Genomic DNA, 17,994 nt, shown 5'->3' with positions numbered 1-17,994 from the left:
GGAAGTGTCTACTTCATCTCCTAAATGGAGAGTGCTCACCTAGCTTCTCTTTGGTCAGTCTGTGCCTTCAGGGTGCTCAAAAACCATCTTGCTACATCCTGAAAAATAAAACTTAAAGAAAAGAGTTTTAATTGGAAAGCAAAAAAAAAAAAAAAAAGTTTTGTAAGAGACCATCTGGATCTCCCTGAGGCAGACTCTGCATCTGAAATATCATAACTTAATTATTTGTTTATTTTTAAAAAATATTTTATTTATTCGACAGATAGAGATCACAAGTAGGCAGAGAGGCAGGCGGTGGGGCTGGGGGGGGGGGCGGGAGCTGGGATGCTGGGCTCGATCCCAGGACCCTGAGATCATGACCTGAGCCGAAGGCAGAGGCTCAACCCACTAAGCCACCCAGGCGCCCCTAATTATTTGTTTATTTTTAAAGATTTATTCGTTTATTTTGGGGAGGAGGGAGAGAGAGAGAGAGAAACTCAAGCAGACTCCCTGCTGAGCTAGGAGCACAATCTCACAACCCTGAGATCATGAACTGAGCTGAAATCAAGAGTCAGTTGCTTAACCAACTGAGCCACCCAGGCGCCCCATCATAACTTATTTAGAGATTAGTGTATCACACACCTTACATGTCTTTTCTATCGCTGTGTCTTGATATATGTGATTTCATTGAATACTCATGAATACCCTGTGACAGAAAAGACACAATGAGGGAATACAATCACCTTTTTATGTCTTAGAGAAGTAAGGGTGAATACTCACACAGCGTATGCATGAGTCAACAGAGAAAGATTTTTCACAGGATGTTTCCTTTAAATATGACAGGTGCCCCATGAGGTGGGCTACCTTACCTGCATTTACTGTGAGTAAATTAAGGCAGGGAGAGGTTGGCTGGTTTGGCCAAAGTCATGTACTTATCAGAATATGGATTTTAACCCAAATCACAGAGCTACTGAGTGGCAGAGCTAAGACAGAAAGGGGAAGAGACCCATCTTCTCTGAATCATCTTCCATGGTCTACTATATGGCTCAGTTTCTCTGTTCCACACCCGGGGGGAAATTGGGTCCAAGTAAACTTCAGGGTCATCCTTTAAATGCAGCAGAAGTTCCAGGAGGACAACTTAAATGGGATGTGAGTATGGGAGAGGTTCCCATCCATATTTTGTCCTAAGATGCTGAAAGTTTTATACACACACAGGATTTGTGTGCACTCTCAAGCACCAGCTGGCTTAGGGTAGTGACTCAGTTCTCCTTCGCCTCCTGCTCTCTCTTTACAATATTAAAAGATGGGTCAAGTGCATGCATCAGTTTACTATGAGCTAACTGTTACTTCTAGTAATAGAAGAGTATAATAGAAATAGGGTAGAAGAAAGAGCACCGGTCTCGAGAGTCCCGCAGAAAACTCCAGTTAGCGTCTTCGGAGCAGGTCTAGGCTTGAAGAGACAGCAGTTTCCTTTTCTCAACATACAGATGAGGAGGAGGAGCGGGTCAAGAGAAAGCACAGGTTCTGTCAAGGGCTTAGGAATGGCTTCGGAGTTGAAATGGACTGGATGTGGCTTAGGCCAACTCACCAAACGTCTCTGAGGCTGTTTCTTCATTTGTTAGATGGTGATAAGAATATGCACTTATTATTAATAAGACGTACTGTTAAAAAGTAAATGTGATAATGTACACACACAGCCTGGTATAAGCAAGGCCCCAGTAGCTGGTGATATTATTGTTACCAGAGCAGGGGGCTGAACCCACCTCTCCGGACTCTTGCTTTCTCAGCCTCAGGGAGAGTCTCCCGCGCCAGAGCGTGGTGGTACAGGAGCTGGAGTTTGAGGACAGGCCGTCTTATCCTCGGCTAGTGCTGCTGCAGCTGGCCAACAGAAACGTCGCAGGGAAACGAAGGGGTTAAAGTGATGAGCTTGAGAAAGCCCAGAAAGCTAAAAAACGACCCCTTAACCCCCGCCCCCGGCCTGGCTAAGTAAGCCCCTCCCCTCCGCCACCAGGGCTGTAGCCTCGCACTCCCTCCCTCCGCCCCTCTCTTACAAGACCTAATGAGCTCCCCTGCGAGGCCGAGCACCGAGCCCGGCCCGCAGCGAGGACACTGCGCCGCGCCCGCCGCGCGGGTGCAGGAGCCGGGCCTGGGTCGCAGGCGGGAATCGGCCCGGGGCGCACCGGCCGCGCGGCGGGCCGCCCGGGAGTCGCGGCGATGGCGGTGCAGGCGGCGCTCCTCAGCACGCACCCTTTCGTCCCCTTCGGCTTCGGGGGCTCCCCGGACGGGCTGGGGAGCGCCTTCGGAGCTCTGGACAAGGGCTGCTGTTTCGAGGATGATGAGACCGGGACACCAGCGGGCGCGCTGCTGGCGGGCGCCGAGGGCGGGGACGTGCGCGAGGCCACCCGCGACCTGCTCAGCTTCATCGACTCGGCGTCCAGCAACATCAAGCTGGCACTGGACAAGCCCGGCAAGTCGAAGCGGAAGGTGAACCACCGCAAGTACCTGCAGAAGCAGATCAAGCGCTGCAGCGGCCTCATGGGCACCGCGCCCCCCGGCCCGCCCTCTCCAGGCGCGGCGGATACACCGGCCAAGCGGCCGCTTGCCGCCCCGGGCGCCCAGACCGTCGCGGTCCCGCCCCACGGCAAGGCGGCTCCTCGGCGGGAGGCGTCGCAGGCCGCGGCTGCCGCCAGCCTGCAGAGCCGGAGCCTCGCCGCGCTCTTCGACTCGCTGCGCCACGTCCCCGGGGGCGACGAGCGGGCCGGGGGTTCGGTGGCGACGCGGGTGGCCGGGCTCGGTGGAGCGGGCGCTGGGGGCTCGGGAGGGGACGCGGCCGGCTCCGCGGGAAGCACGGCAGTCCCCGGCGCCAGGAAGGTCCCGTTGCGAGCCCGCAACCTGCCCCCGTCCTTCTTCACCGAGCCATCCAGGGCGGGCGGCAGCGGCTGCGGCCCGTCGGGGCCGGGCGTGAGCTTGGGCGACTTGGAGAAGGGCGCGGAAGCCGTGGAGTTCTTCGAGCTGCTGGGGCCCGACTACGGCGCCGCCACTGAGGCGAGTGTCTTGCTCTCCGCGGAGCCTGTCGATGTTTTTCCCACGGGAGCCGCCGTCTTGCGGGGTCCCCCGGAGCTGGAGCCTGGTCTCTTTGAGCCGCCACCGGCGATGGTGGGGAGCCTACTGTACTCCGAGTCCTGGAGCGCCCCAGGCTGCCCTCCGACCAAGAAGCCTCAGCTGGCCGCCCCCCGCGGCGGTTTGACCTTGAACGAGCCCTTGCGCCCCCTGTACCCCACTGCGGCGGACTCTCCCGGCGGCGAGGATGCGCCCGGCCTTTTGGCGTCTTTCGCCCCCTTCTTCTCAGACTGCGCACTGCCCCCGCCACCGCCGCCGCATCAGGTGTCCTACGATTACAGCGCGGGCTACGGCCGCACGGCTTACTCCAGCCTCTGGAGACCCGACGGGGTTTGGGAAGGGGCGCCCGGGGAGGAGGGGGCGCACCGGGACTGAGGAAGAGGTGCCGTTGCGGGTTTTGAGACTGCTGTGGGGAGCTCCCGCCTCCGGGTTTCTCCTAAGCCTAAGAACGCTGGAAAGTGCACGTGGAGATGAAACGGGGTTTTAAAATATTCAATTAATAAAATGAACTTAAGAAAAAGATGAAGAGGAGTTGGGGGTTGTTTTAATTACAGCTTCAAGTGTTTAAAAAAAGAAAGAAAGAAAGCCAGAAAAAAGCCGTTGGTAGGTTCTTACTGGACCCGGCAACCAAGAAACCAAGCTGGGCTTTGGGAAATGGGGTGGGGATGGTGGAAGGGGCAAGCGGTGGCTTCTGTAGCCACCTGACACTCCTCCAACTTTTCAGCAAAAGGTCAGTGTGTTTAGTTTAATTGCCCCTTCCAAACAGTAAGCTGGTCCCTCCCTTTCCTTCCCCTTTGAGTGCATTATGAATTAAAGCCTATACTGAAAAGCCTGGAGCGAAGATACGTTATTGATTGGGGTGTTTTCTTAGAGGATGGTTTTCGCTTTGGTCTCCTTGCCTTGCTGTGTTACTGAGGACAGAAGGCCAGTGGTCCACCGCTGACCTCCTGTGTGCTGGTCCTTGTGCAGGGGACTCTTCTCTGACGCTGGAAGTGTTTTCTGCTCCCTTCTTCTTCCATCTCATCATCCTTCTTCCATTTCTTTCCACTCTTACCAGTGCTGTTGCTTACTTTCCTTCTGTTTCTCTGGTCTCTTGTTGCTCTTGCGATATATTTTTTTTTCTGTCAGCTTTTCTTGATGTAGCAGGCTTAAATTTGGCAAACCTGGGGGTCCCCGTTTCTCTCCTTTTCCCATTCTTCAACCACTTTGCTAAGGTGGCACTGGGCAAGTTATAACCTCTTTGTATCTGAGTTTCCTTATCGGAGAGGAAGGGGATAATATTCCTTCTCTTATCACTTCTTCATAGCTTGCTGGGTAGCTGTGAGGGGAAATATATAAAACTTGGGGCTGCTTAACTGGTTCAGCACATAAACATATTTTGTATACACTTGTCAATAGTTTGTACAAATGGAAGCCGTTAGAGTTGTGAGTCTCATGCTCTCTTTGGGCCTATGCCTGGTGATTGTCTTTTCCCTTACAAACTGTAAACGCTGTCTCCCCTTTCTCCTCCTGTTCCACTCACCACCCCAGCCCCTCCTTGATTGGTTTCTGTCTCCCTGGTGTCCTCACTCCCTGTACCCACAGTTTCCCCATGGAAGGTAATGGTGAGGGTACGAGTTTCCTAAGGAGTCTCTGTTCCCTAAATAGCAGGTTTGATTAATGGAATCTGAAGAAGCTCGGAAGAGTCTGATCTGTCATTTGAGAGACATTTGGGGAAAAAGTCAGATAAATGTTTTAACCGGCCATGATGTGGCAGAGCACATGACATCATCAGCATAGTTGAGGGACAGAGCAGGGAAGACTGGGTGGGGAGTGAGCAGCTGGAATTAAAAGAAGGAGCCCTTTAGTTCTGCAGACCTGCCATGAAAATGCATGAAGGCCAACATTCAGGAAGTGTAAGGAGATGTCATTTACTGATTAATGACATTGCAAAGAGAGCTGCCTTGGTTCAAGGCAGAGTCTAAGAATATCTACATGAGAGAAAGTAGAAACCCCCGTGTTACTACAAAAGACGTTAAAATCCAGATGAATGTTTGTACAAATCTAACTGCTGTGATATTTTCAGAAAGGAATTTGTCAAGAGACAAATGGGTATCAAGTCATGGCAGACAACGTTAAGTGCTATTACTGCGTCTCTTTATTCTGTATAAAACCTTTCTTCAGTTAGCACCACAAGAAATATAGCAATGAGTCTTGTTAATGATGAGAACTTTTCCAGTTCCAGAAACTTGGTGTCTCTCTGATTTCTTTCAAAGTGATAAAAAGTGATTAATTCCATTGTGTTGGCAGAATATTATTCAACTGTCATTTAATTTCTCTGAACTACTTTGTGATGTCTATTATCCAGGGTAGAATTTCACAGGAGGAAAACATTAACAACCCTGTGACAATGACTAAGGCTGGCAGTCACTGCAATGTTTCTTTCTTAATTTCTTCTTTCTTTTTACAGATTTCAGTAAAACAGGCTGTCTCTCTCCCAGTATTTTTCCATGTCTTTCATGAACAATGATAATACCAACACTGTGTGTTTCCATGTGCTGGTCCTGAGCTTCTAAACAGTGCCATGAGGTAGGTGCTCCTATTATCCCCGTTTGAAAAGAGGGCCTCAGACCGGTTAAGTAACTTGTTGAAAGCAAATAATGGGCCCAAGATCCAGATCTGCAAGTACCCTAACAGTGAGACCTGCTGCTGCTTGCAAGGCTCTGCTGTGCTTGGCTTGTGTGTATGGTTCCCAGTCCCCTGCATTCTGCTACCAGCAGGGGTTCTCAATCTCACCGCTACTGACATTTTGCACAAGATAATTCATTGCTATGCAGGCTGTCCTGTGCATAGTAGAATGTTTAGCAGCATCCCTGGCCCTTACCCACTAGATAACAATAACACTCCCCTAGGAGTGACAAGAACATCTCCATTACCATGTGTCCCCTGAGGGGCAAGATGGCTGCCAGTTGAGAACCACTACGCTAGACAAATATAGAAACAGCATCTGTGGGGTGCCTGGTACTTTCACAGACATGGTCTCATTTAATTCTTTCAAAGGCCTGTGCTGAGGTGTTGTTACTATCCTCGTTATAGGTGAAAAGAAGGCTGAAGGGAGGCGTTAGATCAATCAACTTAGCTATATCTTATCTGTGCAACTTACGTGAGGTGGACAAGTACTTGATGGTATTGAGACACAGTCTTCCCCTTGGCAAAAATGGATAACAATCTTCACAACGAGTTATAGTGGGGATTTGGCATAGGGAAAGTGTAAATACCCACCAAGAGGGAAGGTCTGGTTTCTAGTGCCAGGCCTCCACAGCTGGGCATTGCGTCAAGATTCCAACCCATCCTGTTATCCAGGATGCCGAGAACGTGTGCTTGGTCACTATGTAGGCTCCAAATTGCCCCATGTCTGATTCCTCTTCTCCCCACATTGCCTTCCCTGCTGAGCACCTGTGTGTCTGACCACGGTCGTGCCACCTGCTGTAATACCATAAGTAGCAGCCGTTAATAATAGTCCTGCCAAGGGCTGATGGTATTGTTGCCTCCTCTCGCATGTCATTTTCTAGTGCAGCCTGCTAGAAAGAATTTTTGTCTTTTGTTTGACCACCTGAGGGGTTGTGGAGTTTTTGTTTGTTTGTTTGTTTTTGTTTTTTTAGGTACAATGGTAGATACTTTTAAAGATCAGAAATATAAAAAAAAAGATCAGAAACATAATACGCTTATAATTTTATGACTTTGGACAGGCTACTGATCTTAACCTAGTTGGTAATAAAAAGTACACTGTATGCTGCACATTCATGATTCCCCACCTCAGCCCTTGGTGCCTGGAATGTGTTGGAGTGTCTTCCGGCATCCTTTAAGTGCCTGTCCTAAGCCTTTGCTCATCTTCATTCAAGCCTCTGCCCTACCCCTCTCCTCACTCCCACATCCCAACAAGATGGAGAGCATCTGTTGTCATTCCCCTCTATTTCCCATCCCCTCTTTCACAGTTTTTCTGGAGTTTTTCTCTCCAGCAGGCAGGACCTTCTCCTGCCCTTGAGGCTCAGCATTCTTCCCCTCCCCCCTTCATGAGAACAAAATGTTGCTGCATCCATCATCTTTGGTCGTCTGTTTCTTCAGCCTCTCCCTCACTTGTACCTCTCCTCCCAGAAACAAACCTTTAGTACGGTTTAAAAATAAGAAAGGGGAAGAATAAAGAAGTGGAAAACTCTCCTCTAGATATTACTCTATCTTCTTCTCTTTAGAGTTGAATCTTTCAGGAAAAGAATCCACACTTTTTGCCTCTGCCTCACCTACTTGTTTAAACCTTGCCTATTTGGGGTTCTAACCACTCCAGTTTGTGTGGGGACTGTCTTGTCTTGGTTTTAGCCCTGAAAGTTCCAAGAAGCCTCTCGGTCCTGGGCAAAGCGGTACAGATGGTCGCTCTACTTCTGTCTAGTGTTTCCCCAAATTGCTCTCACTGAAGTCCCAGTCACCAACCATGGGGTCTTCAGCCTTCAGCTTCTTTGGCCTCTGTGCTGCATCTTAACAACCGGGCTCCACCTTCCTAAATCTTTCCTGCTTGGGTTTGTAGCATATGGTTTTCTCCTAACTTCCTGGCCATGCCCACTGCTTACTGGAACTCCCATCCACTCTGTGCCCTGGCTCCTCCCATTTCCGCCCTTTCCTCTTCATACTCCACACATTCTTGCCCAGGGATGGCGGCTCTTCCCAAGGCTCCAGCTATCACTGATCCGCTGAGGACCCCCCAAATCTAGGCCTGCTTGGCTTCTTTCCTCTATCCTAGACCCATTTCCCCACCTATTTCCTAGACAACTACTCTTGGAGGGCTCATAAGCTCTTCAAATTGTAGTTCCGAAATTGAGCACATACACAAGCGGAGTAGCCCGCAGTCAGCCTGGCGAGACTCTTCTGGCAGCAGCTTTCGTCCTGACCAAGCAGTTACCTGGGCCTGGTCCATACTAGCTTCTAAGTCAGTATGTCTCAAATATCGTTCTTCATCACCTTGAGAAAAACCCCATCTTATGTTATGTCTCAATATATCCATTCCCTACTTATGTGAGTTCATATCTGTATAAACAGTCTCACATTTAATAATTTAGATATTATTAGATTATTATCTATATTAACATTCAATGATCTACTTTAATAGATCATTGAAAAAATTTTTTTTACAAAGCCCAGATTCTTACTAGGAGCTATGTGAAACACTGATATTTTCTTTTATATTTAATAAAAGCTGGTTATTATCCACTCTATGGGTTTTATGACTCACTAATGAGCTGGGCCTGCTGTTAGAAGGGTGCTGTTCTAAGCGACTCTTGTATGTCTTCTTGACACTCTTTTGCCAATGTCGCTTCCTTTGTCTGGGCCCTCATCACCTCCCACCTAACCTAGCGTAAGGATCTCCTAATGACTCTCTTGTCTATGAAGTCAGGATCCTTTAATCCATCTTTACCATCGCTCCCTGAGCTATTATTTCTTTTTTTTTTTTTTTTAAAGATTTTATTTATTTATTTGATAGACAGAAATCTCAGGTAGGTGGAGAGGCAGGCAGAGAGAGAGAGAGAGAGAGAGAGGAGGAAGCAGGCTCCCCATTGAGCAGGGAGCCCGATGTGGGGCTCGATCCCAGGACTCTGGGATCACGACCTGAGCCGAAGGCAGAGGCTTTAACCCACTGAGCCACCCAGGCGCCCCTGAGCTATTATTTCTAAAAAGCAACTCTAATGCCATCATTGCCTTCTTTAAAATCTTTCAGTAGCTCCCTGTCACTTCCAAGGTGAAATTCAAAGTCCTCAGCTTAAATATGTAGCTCCTGCCAGCCTCTCTGGTCTCACTTACCAGTCCCTTATACTACCTGTGTTTCAGGAATTTAGTGCTAATTATAGATAGTTGCTTGAATACTCCATATCCGTATCACTTCCATGAATTTATTCCTGCCCTACTTATACCTAGAATGTATTCCTCATTTCCTCTGCTTGCTAATTTCTGCTAAACCTGTTATTCTCAGCTGAAGTCTCGACTTCTTCAGTTTCCCAAGATCACTTAAGCACCTCTACTCTGGGATCATCTATGATACTCCCAAACCCCAGGCTTATCTTCTTATAGCAATTAATTACACTGTTATGACAGTTGTTATTCCTCTGCTTCCTCTATTGGGAGCAGGTAATTGCCTCTGCATTCTTATCACTTTCTGGAATTTGGCAATAGTAACATGTAATAAATGATTACTGGATGAAGTTTATAGTGCTTTAGAGATGAAAAAGAAACTTTGCATTCAACCACACATTTGGCCTTCTTCCCAAACCTGCCAATTGCCCATATGATCACATGTCACTATTTGTTAGGAACTTACTGTGCAAAGAGAGCCCCTTTCTGCGAGCACCCTAATTGTGGCAGGAATTATGTGTATGGAAGAACAACCATACTAGTAATTTTATCAAACCAAAGAGCAGAGCTGTTTTGCCCAGAGCAGTGCATTTGGTGGCAGGCATTAAGGATATTGTAACATGCTTTCAGTCATTTGTCCCATGTATAGAGTGTGACCAGAATTTTCTCTGTGAGATGAGCAATAACTAGAAACCCTGTTCTTAATGAGTCTACAGGTGAGCAATCGACACAATGAAATGTTCAGTGTCAATAAGGAAGTGAAGAAACAAAGCAACATAACCTAAGAGATGTCACAAAGTACTTGACAGTTTTGTTCCTAAATGAAGGTTGTAGGCAGTTGTTTTTTCCCCCACTTTCAAAAGGTAATATTCCTGGGGGCACCTGGGGCTCAGCTGATTAAGCAGCCAACTCTCGATTTTGGCTCAGGTCATAAACTCAAGGTCCTGGGATGGCTCAGTGCTCAACAGGGAGTCTGCTTGAGGATTCTCTCTCTCTCTCTGCCCCTCCCCAACCCCGCGCGCTCTCTCTCATACATCAACAAATCTTTTTTTTTTTTTTAAAAGGTGGCGTTCCTACAAACATATTCCAAATTGAGAAAAATCATTTTTATTTTCCCATAGAACGTAAGGGGAGGGAGGGAGGAGAAAGAAAGAGAATGGATATGTGGCTAGATTCCTGGCAAGCAGCTCAAGATCCACTTACTACCCATAATAAATATTATGGGTTGAATTGTGTCCCCTCACTAAGATATGTTGAAGTCCTAACTCCCAGACCCCCAGAATGTGACCGTGTGACCTTATTTGGAAATAAGGTCTTTACAGAGGTAATGCAGTTGAAACGGGGTCACTAGGGTGGGAGCTATTCAAATAACGACTGGCATCTTTATAAAAAGGAGAACTTGGGACACAGATAGATACAGACAGAGGAAGATAGGATGTGATGACATGAAGAGGAAAGACAGCTCTGTGACTGCATTGATGCATGTACAAGCTAAGGAGAACCAAGGACTATACATCAAACACCAGAAGCTTGAAAAGGCAAGGAAGGATCTTCCTCTAGCAACTTCAGAGACAGCATGTCGGTACCAACACCTTGAAGTCACACCTCTAGCCCCCCGAACGGCGAGATAATAAATTTCTGTTGCGTTAAGCTTCCCAGTTTATGGTACTTTCTCACAACAGCCCTAGGAAACTGATAAAATAATGGCCACTGTGGCAACTAAAAATTAATCCTATTATTTGTGCCACACGAAGCGGTTTTTTGTGCTTAAAACAAGACTTAGGTAAGCAAACCACAGGTATTTCATTTCATTTCAGGGAATTCTAGGAAAGGTACCCACTACAGATACAATAAAAACCCTAGAAGCTGTCCACAATTTGAAGGAGGGGCTCTCAGTAGCCAAAAATGCGTGAGTGGCGGGAGCAGTTCGGTTCAAGCCCGGGGTGGCCGGAGGGAGGCGCACACGGCGGAGGGCTGTGGCTGAGCATTTGCTCTCCTGGGCCCTTGTTGAACCTCATCGCATACAGCTGCGCTCAGCGTCTGGGCCAGTAAGATCCTACCCTGGCAGCGCCTCGGGAACCTGCTCCTCACCACGAGGCACGTCTAATGGCCGCGTTGGTACCCCGGGTGGTGGGGAAGCCGGCAAGCCTGCTCAAGGTGGAGCAGCCTTTGGTCTACGCTCCTTGGAGCGTGCTTGATGGGTATGGCGCGGTTTTCAGCCCGTCTCCCACTCAAGCTCTCCGGAGTCTGGAGCTCTGTTAGGAAGCCCGGCCCACTTAGCTGGGGCTGGCACCCTTTCTCTTTGTTCAACCTCAAGCTTGTGAGTGCAGGCACTGTGTGTGGTACCTCTGGGACTATCTGAGTCTGACAGGAGAGGAGAGTCCCGCACGAGAAACGGGCCGCGCATGCGCAGTGTCTGCGGGCGCTGAGCTTGACCTCTGGGACTACCTGTCTGACATACAGGGTCTCAAACATTTATCCTGGGAACAAATTGCTAGCCCTCTTTGCTATTGGCAAGACTCTGTCCTTCCTTGCTACCAGATTCTCCGCATTTCCAACGTCTGCTTTAAGTAGAATCAAAGACACCTTGGGTTGAGAATCCTGCCTCTTTATGTGACCACCGGTCATTGAATTTGACAACCCTGAAGGCTCACCTGCCCTTCTCATCCTGTTCTGCCCCTGGCACATACCGACTCCAAGTCACACTTGCCTTCAGCACCTCATGACTGTGCTGCTGCTTCTCTTTGACTACATCACCCCTCTCACAGGCCAGCATAGCACGCCACCTAGAGGATCTCCCTGGGCCTGCAGTTTTCCCTGTGGGAAAAGAGAACCCAAGGTGGACATTCCGCTTCCCCAGCATTCTGGGATGCTGCCCAAGAGGCCCACTTTAGACTTAAGTTAGAGCTCGGCTAGCAGTTCCACCCAGTTTGGGTTCTCAGCCAATTGGCTGTCCCAGCTGTAGATGTTATTCTATGGCCCTGCCCAGATAGGGTGGCAAGCTAGCAGCTCTGCCCAACTATTGAGCCTAGCTTCCAGCCCTGCTCAATGAGAGAGCCTGGTCAGAGGTCCTGGGCAGTCTTGGAGCTCAGTTTACCAACTGCTTGGACAGGGAGGCAAGCTACCAGCCCTACCTAACTGCAGAGCTTGTAGCCTCACCCATCCAGGGAGCCTGGGCACCATCCTTGCCCAGTCTCACAGCCTAGATTGATTGCTAAGCATAGTCTGCAGCCTCATCCCATCAAGAATCTTGACTAGCAACCCCACCCAACAGGAGAGCATAGCCAGTAGCCTGCATGGAATCCAACCTGTGGTCCCAGCCAACTACAGGTACAACCTGTGACCCTTCTTGATCATGCAGTCTAATCAGCCACATTTTATGAGGCCAGCATTACCCAGATACCAAAACCAGATAATGACACTAAAAGAAAAGAAAATTATAGGCCAACATCCCTAAAGAACATAGATGCAAAAAATCCTCATTAGCAAATTGAAGTCACCAGTATATTACAAGGATCATATACTATGAACAAATGGGATTTATTCCAGGAATGTAAGGATGGTTCAAGATATGCAAATCAATAAATGTGACAAACCACATTAACAAAATGAAGAATAAAAATCATATGATCCTTTAATAGATGCAGAAAAAGCATTTGGAAAAATTCAACATCCTCTTATGATGAAAACTCTCAACAGACTAGGTATAGAGGGAAACATACCTGAACATAATAAAGGTGATATATGATGAACCCACAGCTAACATCATACTCAACAGAGAAAAGCTAAAAGCTTTTCCTTTAAGATCAGGAACAACACAAGGATGCCTACTTTCACCACTCCTGTTCAACATATTACTGGAGGTCTTAGCTAGAGCAATCAGGCAAGAAAAAGAAAGAAAAGATATCAAATCAGAAAAAAAGTAAAATTCTTTCTATTCGCAGATGACATAATATTACATATGGAAAACCCTAAAGTCTCCACCAAAGAAACCTGTTAAAGCTAATAAACAAAGTCTATAAAACTTCAGAGTGCAAAATCAACATATGAAAATCAGTTGTGTTTCTATACATTAACAGTGAACTGTCCATCTAAAAAAGAAATAAAGAAAATAATCTCATTTATAATAGCATAAAAAGAATAAAATACATAGGAATAAAATTAACCAAGGAGATGAAAGATATGTACAGGGAAAACTATAAGACTTTGATGAAAGAAACGGAAGAGGATACAAATAAATGGAAAGATACCCTGTACTCATGAGTCAAAAGAATTAATATTGTTAAAATGTCTATACTACTCAAGACAATTTACAAATTTAATGCAATCCCTATCAAATTTTCAATGGCATTTTTTTTTTTACAGAAATAGAAACTAAATCAAACTAAAAAACTTCTGCACAGAAAAAAAAATCACCACAGTAAAAAAACAACTATGGAGTGGGAGAAAATATTTGCAAACAATACATCTGGTAAGGGGTAAATATCCAAAATATGTAAGGAACTCCAACAAGTCAATAACAAAACAACAAATAACTCAATTTAAAAATGGACAAAAGACCTGAACACATCTTTCTCCAGACATACAAGTGACCAACAGGTATGTGAAAAGGGGCTCAACACCACTAAACATCAGGGAAATGGATATCAAAACTATAGTGAAATACCTCACACCCATTAGAATGGCTAGTGTTCAAGGGGAAGACCTTTGGGTGGTGATGAGGTCCTTAGAGGGGAGCTCTTATGAATGGGGTTCGTGCCTTTATCAGAAAAGGCCAGAGAGCTAGCTCACTCTTTCAGTTATGTGAAGACACAGAAAGAAGACAGCTGTCCATAAACCAGGAGAAACACCTTCACCAAGGATGCAACCTCACTGGCACCCTGATCTTGGACTTTCAGCCTCTAGAACTATGAGAAATAAATGCCTGTTGTTTGAGCCACCCAGTCAGTCTGTGAACTTTGGTATAGCAGCCCGAGCTGACTAAGACTGGGGCTCCTCACTTTTCAGGGGGAGCAACTCCTGTGATGTTTCTAATTTATTTCTTGTTCCTGCCTGTCCTAGTCCCCGGTCTAGCTGGCTACTCCCACCTTCTGGTAAGACCCACTGGGGATGGGTCCTGGCTGCGTGAGTCAGGTGGTCTGAATGTTGAGGGGGCATTTTTGGAGCCTCCTTAGTCCGACAGAGCTGACCGTTCCTGCCTTTCCCTTTTAGCTATGTGCCCTTGGGCAGATTACTAAACCAGAACTTCAGTTTTTCCCTCTGTTGCATGGCAATGATGATATCACATGGGGTTGTGGCTGCAGGTGACTATACAGAGACCTTAGCATTGTACAAACATCCCTTCTAAAGGATGGTTGCCATTATTGCCCAAAGAGACCTCAGCAGAGAGCTGGGACTTCTCGGTCCCCTCCCTTCTCTGCATCCAGTGAAGAAGGGCTCTGGATGCCCTTGGATTTTCGTCTTGGGTGTGAAAGGTCATGGGAGGATCTGGAACTGAGAAGGACCCTTCCCCTCCACCATGACTCAGAATCAGTGATGAATCAGAATCAGTCCCTTCCCATGAGCTGGTTCATACAGGAGCGATGGCAGAGTGAGGCTTCACCCTGAAGATAAAACAAAGGACTCCCAACAGCAGCAGGAGGGAGTGTGTGTCTTTTCAGCTCCCTGTGGCTGGCCTTTCCCCTGGCGGGGAGCAGGCCTCTGTCTGAGGGCCCATGGTGGACAGTCAGTGCTGTTCCCAGGGGGCCCCTGGACGCCCAAGACCTGGGTGCAGAAAGCTGCTCAGAATCTGATCTTTTCATCAATTCTGTCCATAACAACAGGACTTCAATGCAGGGCAGGGGATTAAATGGCCGAGAGAAACTCGGGATGCATTTGAACAGTAGTCCAGAACTCAGACAGAATCTGAATCACCTTGGCACAGGCCTGAATCTCGGCTGCCGCCAGAACATTGTAAGAAAAGCCGCTCTTGCCCGCACAAAGGCCTGAGGGAACAGGAAGAGGGGCCGTCTGACTTTATTACTAGCCTTTCTAGGAACAGGGCCATGACTCCGTGCACGGGCCTTACCTTTGCTTCTGTACACGCACACACCTAGTGCTGAGAGCAAGTTGGAAGACAGTGGGAGATGGGAACAGTCCCAGATGCGACGAGAGCAGCAGCCCTGGGCCTGGCGTTGCCACACCGCGCTGGGCGCAGACCAGGCTGAACTGCACTGAACTCCGCGACGGTCTTTCCCCAGGGATGCCACTGGTAGAGGAATGGGACTTTTCCAAGTGTTGGTTTTCTCACCTGGAGAGTGGGAGTATGAATATTCCTTGCTTTCCAAGGTCGGTATGATGATTAGAAATCACAGATATGGCTACTGGCAAAGGGCCAGGCAAGGGTGAGTATTGTTATTTCTAACACTTGGAGGTAAACAACCCTGTTACTCATAAGCACGGAGTGAGTCAGGCCCTTGACCATTTTTGAGAGTGTGTTCTCATCATTTATCAAATGGGAACACTGCTGTCCCCGCAGGGTGGTCGTAAGACGAACTAAAATACCAACAGTCTCCAGCATAGTGTCTGTCACGTGCGAGGCACCGGTAACTATTAGCAGGATCTGAAAATCCCGTGGTCAGAGAACACAATCCCCTCTTTAGCTGTGAACTTTTTTCTATTTCATCTGTAGTCTGAGGAAGGTCCAAGTCCTGTTGGCTATTCAGTGGTTTCCCTGCTCTACCACTAATACTTGTAGCTGAGTTTTAGGTCAGTTCGATGTTCGTCCGTCCTTCCTTCCTTCCTTCCTTCCTTTTTTGTTTAGTTTTTATTTCATAATCATAAACTTAATTCTGCAGTGCAGCTGGACCTCACGGGTAGTAAGGAGAACGTGGGACCCATAGAGGTGCAAGGAGAGCGCAAGGATTATGGGATATTTCGAGCAGGTGGGGGTGAGGAGTGCCCTCCTGAGCCGCAGAAGGAACGGTCTGCTAGTTAAGGCAAAACACAAGTCAAATGCATCAGGTTTGTCCACAGTTAGTGATGGCGATCTTCTCGCTGGTCTTGAGGTTCCTGCACCCAAAGCCCTCCATGCCTTGCACAATATCGTGCCCTCTTTCACTTTACCCAAGACCACACACTCGCCGCCCAACCCTCAGTGTCGGCCGTGTGGATGAAAACCTGGGAGCTGGTTGTGCTGGGCCCAGCAGTTGCCGTGGACAAGATGCCAGGAGCCATATGCTAGGATGAAATTCTCATCACCAATTTTCTCCCCATAGACGGACTTGCCTCCAGGGCCGTTAATGGCTGTGAAGACAGCGACCTGCACAGAAACCCCGGAATCATCCTGTGAAAGCAGGAACCTTTAGAACCAAATCTTTCTCCTCAGTGTTCAGAGCACCAAAGCTCCCTGCTGTCTTTGGTCCTTTGTCTGCAAACAGCTCCAAGGAGACACGGACCAAGGGCTCGCTGACCAAAGCGGATGTCAAAGAATACAGTGGGGTTGACCGGGGCTGGTGGTGTGAGGGGTTCTGGGGTGGCGGGGTCTGCAAGGCCACCATCATTTCTTCTGAGTGAGATTTTTATTTCTTTTGGCTAAGGTAAAAGTTTCAAACATAGGAACAAATCGTGAACTTGCCTTGGAGAGTAGAATGGTCCTCCATCCTGGCTGATCCTCAGAACCACCTGGGTTGAGGGGAGGGCTTGAAAAACAGCCCAGCTCCACCGACACTCGCTGAGGTAGTGGGGGCCGCTGGGCCATGGCTGGAGTTCAGTTTGAGAACCACTGCTCTGTGCGACATGCTTCTGAGAGAGACAGTGGAAGCCTGGCTGCCTGTTCTATTACCTGCTTTTTCCTCAGCCACTGTTAACAGCTTTCTTGTTTTCCTTTTTTTTTGTATTCACATAGTTGACAAAAGCTTCAACTAAAGCACGTAAAAGGCAGGGCTAATCTTGACATGGGTCAAAATTACAGGGTCATATCTACTGGAAGAGAGGAAAAAGGTCTTTTCTCAACATCTGAGAAGAACATAAATATTTATACTCAGTGTGGCAGCGAGTGCAGAGAATCAGTCCTTTTGGCCAATAGTAGTCTTTTGTGATAAGTTTCAAAAAAGCCTCTTTTACGAGGAAATCTGGAAATGTGAATTATAGCTGTAGCCCTGCCAAAATGGGCAGGTTGATTAACCCCCCCCCTACCGAAGCTCAGTTTTTTCCTCTCTGAAGAGAATACAGTGATGACCTTACTTGTCCTGTTTACTTTCTTATGTGGTAGTAAAGAGCAAGGGAGTCAAAGCATCGGCCGTGATTTACAGAACTCAGTGGAAGAGGTCACAAGTTCTGCATCTGCCCCCAATGCCTTGTGATCTTGGGCAAGTTAATTTTCACTGTAGTCCCTTAGTTTCCCCAACTGCAGAGTGGGACCAGTAATGCCTAATGCTGACCTTGGTGGGACGTGGGGACAAGGTAGAGGGTGTTTGTGAAAGTGTTTGAAAAGCCAAGAACCTGCATTACACTACACAGTAATGTTATAGTCTTCACTTCACAGATGAGGCAATGGAGTTAGCATGAGGTGACAAGCCGTGTGCATTGCGGGCAGCCCTGGAATTCTGGCCAGGCCAGGAGGGCTCAATGTCTCTGTCTCCTGAAGACATCTTCTACGTCCTGCTTAACAGCACTGACTTCTCTTTACTCTTGGTCGCTAATCTTTCTTTTTTTTTTTTTTTAAATATTTTATTTATTTATTTGACAGAGAGAGAGATTACAAGTAGGCAGAGAGGCAGACAGAGAGAGAGAAGGAAGCAGGCTCCCTGCGGAGCAGAGAACCCGATGCGGGGCTCGATCCCAGGACCCTGAGATCATGACCTGAGCCGAAGGCAGCGGCTTAATCCACTGAGCCACCCAGGCGCCGGGTCGCTAATCTTTCTGAGGAGAAGGCAGGCCCAGACCCACCTTTGGGTGAGGCCAGGAACAAGGCCATTTATATCTCTGTTGGGATATAAATGTTGGGAGGACTGGATAATCTTTATATCCTGCGTCACTGAA

General features: G+C 47.9%; 1 protein-coding gene across 1 annotated transcript; it reads left to right on the top strand.

Annotated features, from left to right (window-relative positions):
• Positions 1–2,089: 2,089 nt before the first annotated feature.
• On the top strand, positions 2,090–3,920 carry FAM181B (family with sequence similarity 181 member B). Its single transcript, XM_046016479.1, has one exon. The coding sequence runs from the start codon at positions 2,194–2,196 to the stop codon at positions 3,472–3,474; it is 1,281 nt and encodes a 426-aa protein (XP_045872435.1). The 5' UTR covers positions 2,090–2,193; the 3' UTR covers positions 3,475–3,920.
• Positions 3,921–17,994: the final 14,074 nt, after the last annotated feature.

The sequence above is a fragment of the Meles meles genome, chromosome 8 (assembly GCF_922984935.1).
Source record: "Meles meles chromosome 8, mMelMel3.1 paternal haplotype, whole genome shotgun sequence".
Lineage (NCBI taxonomy): Eukaryota > Metazoa > Chordata > Mammalia > Carnivora > Mustelidae > Meles > Meles meles.
This window is presented reverse-complemented; position numbering and strand designations above follow the sequence as displayed.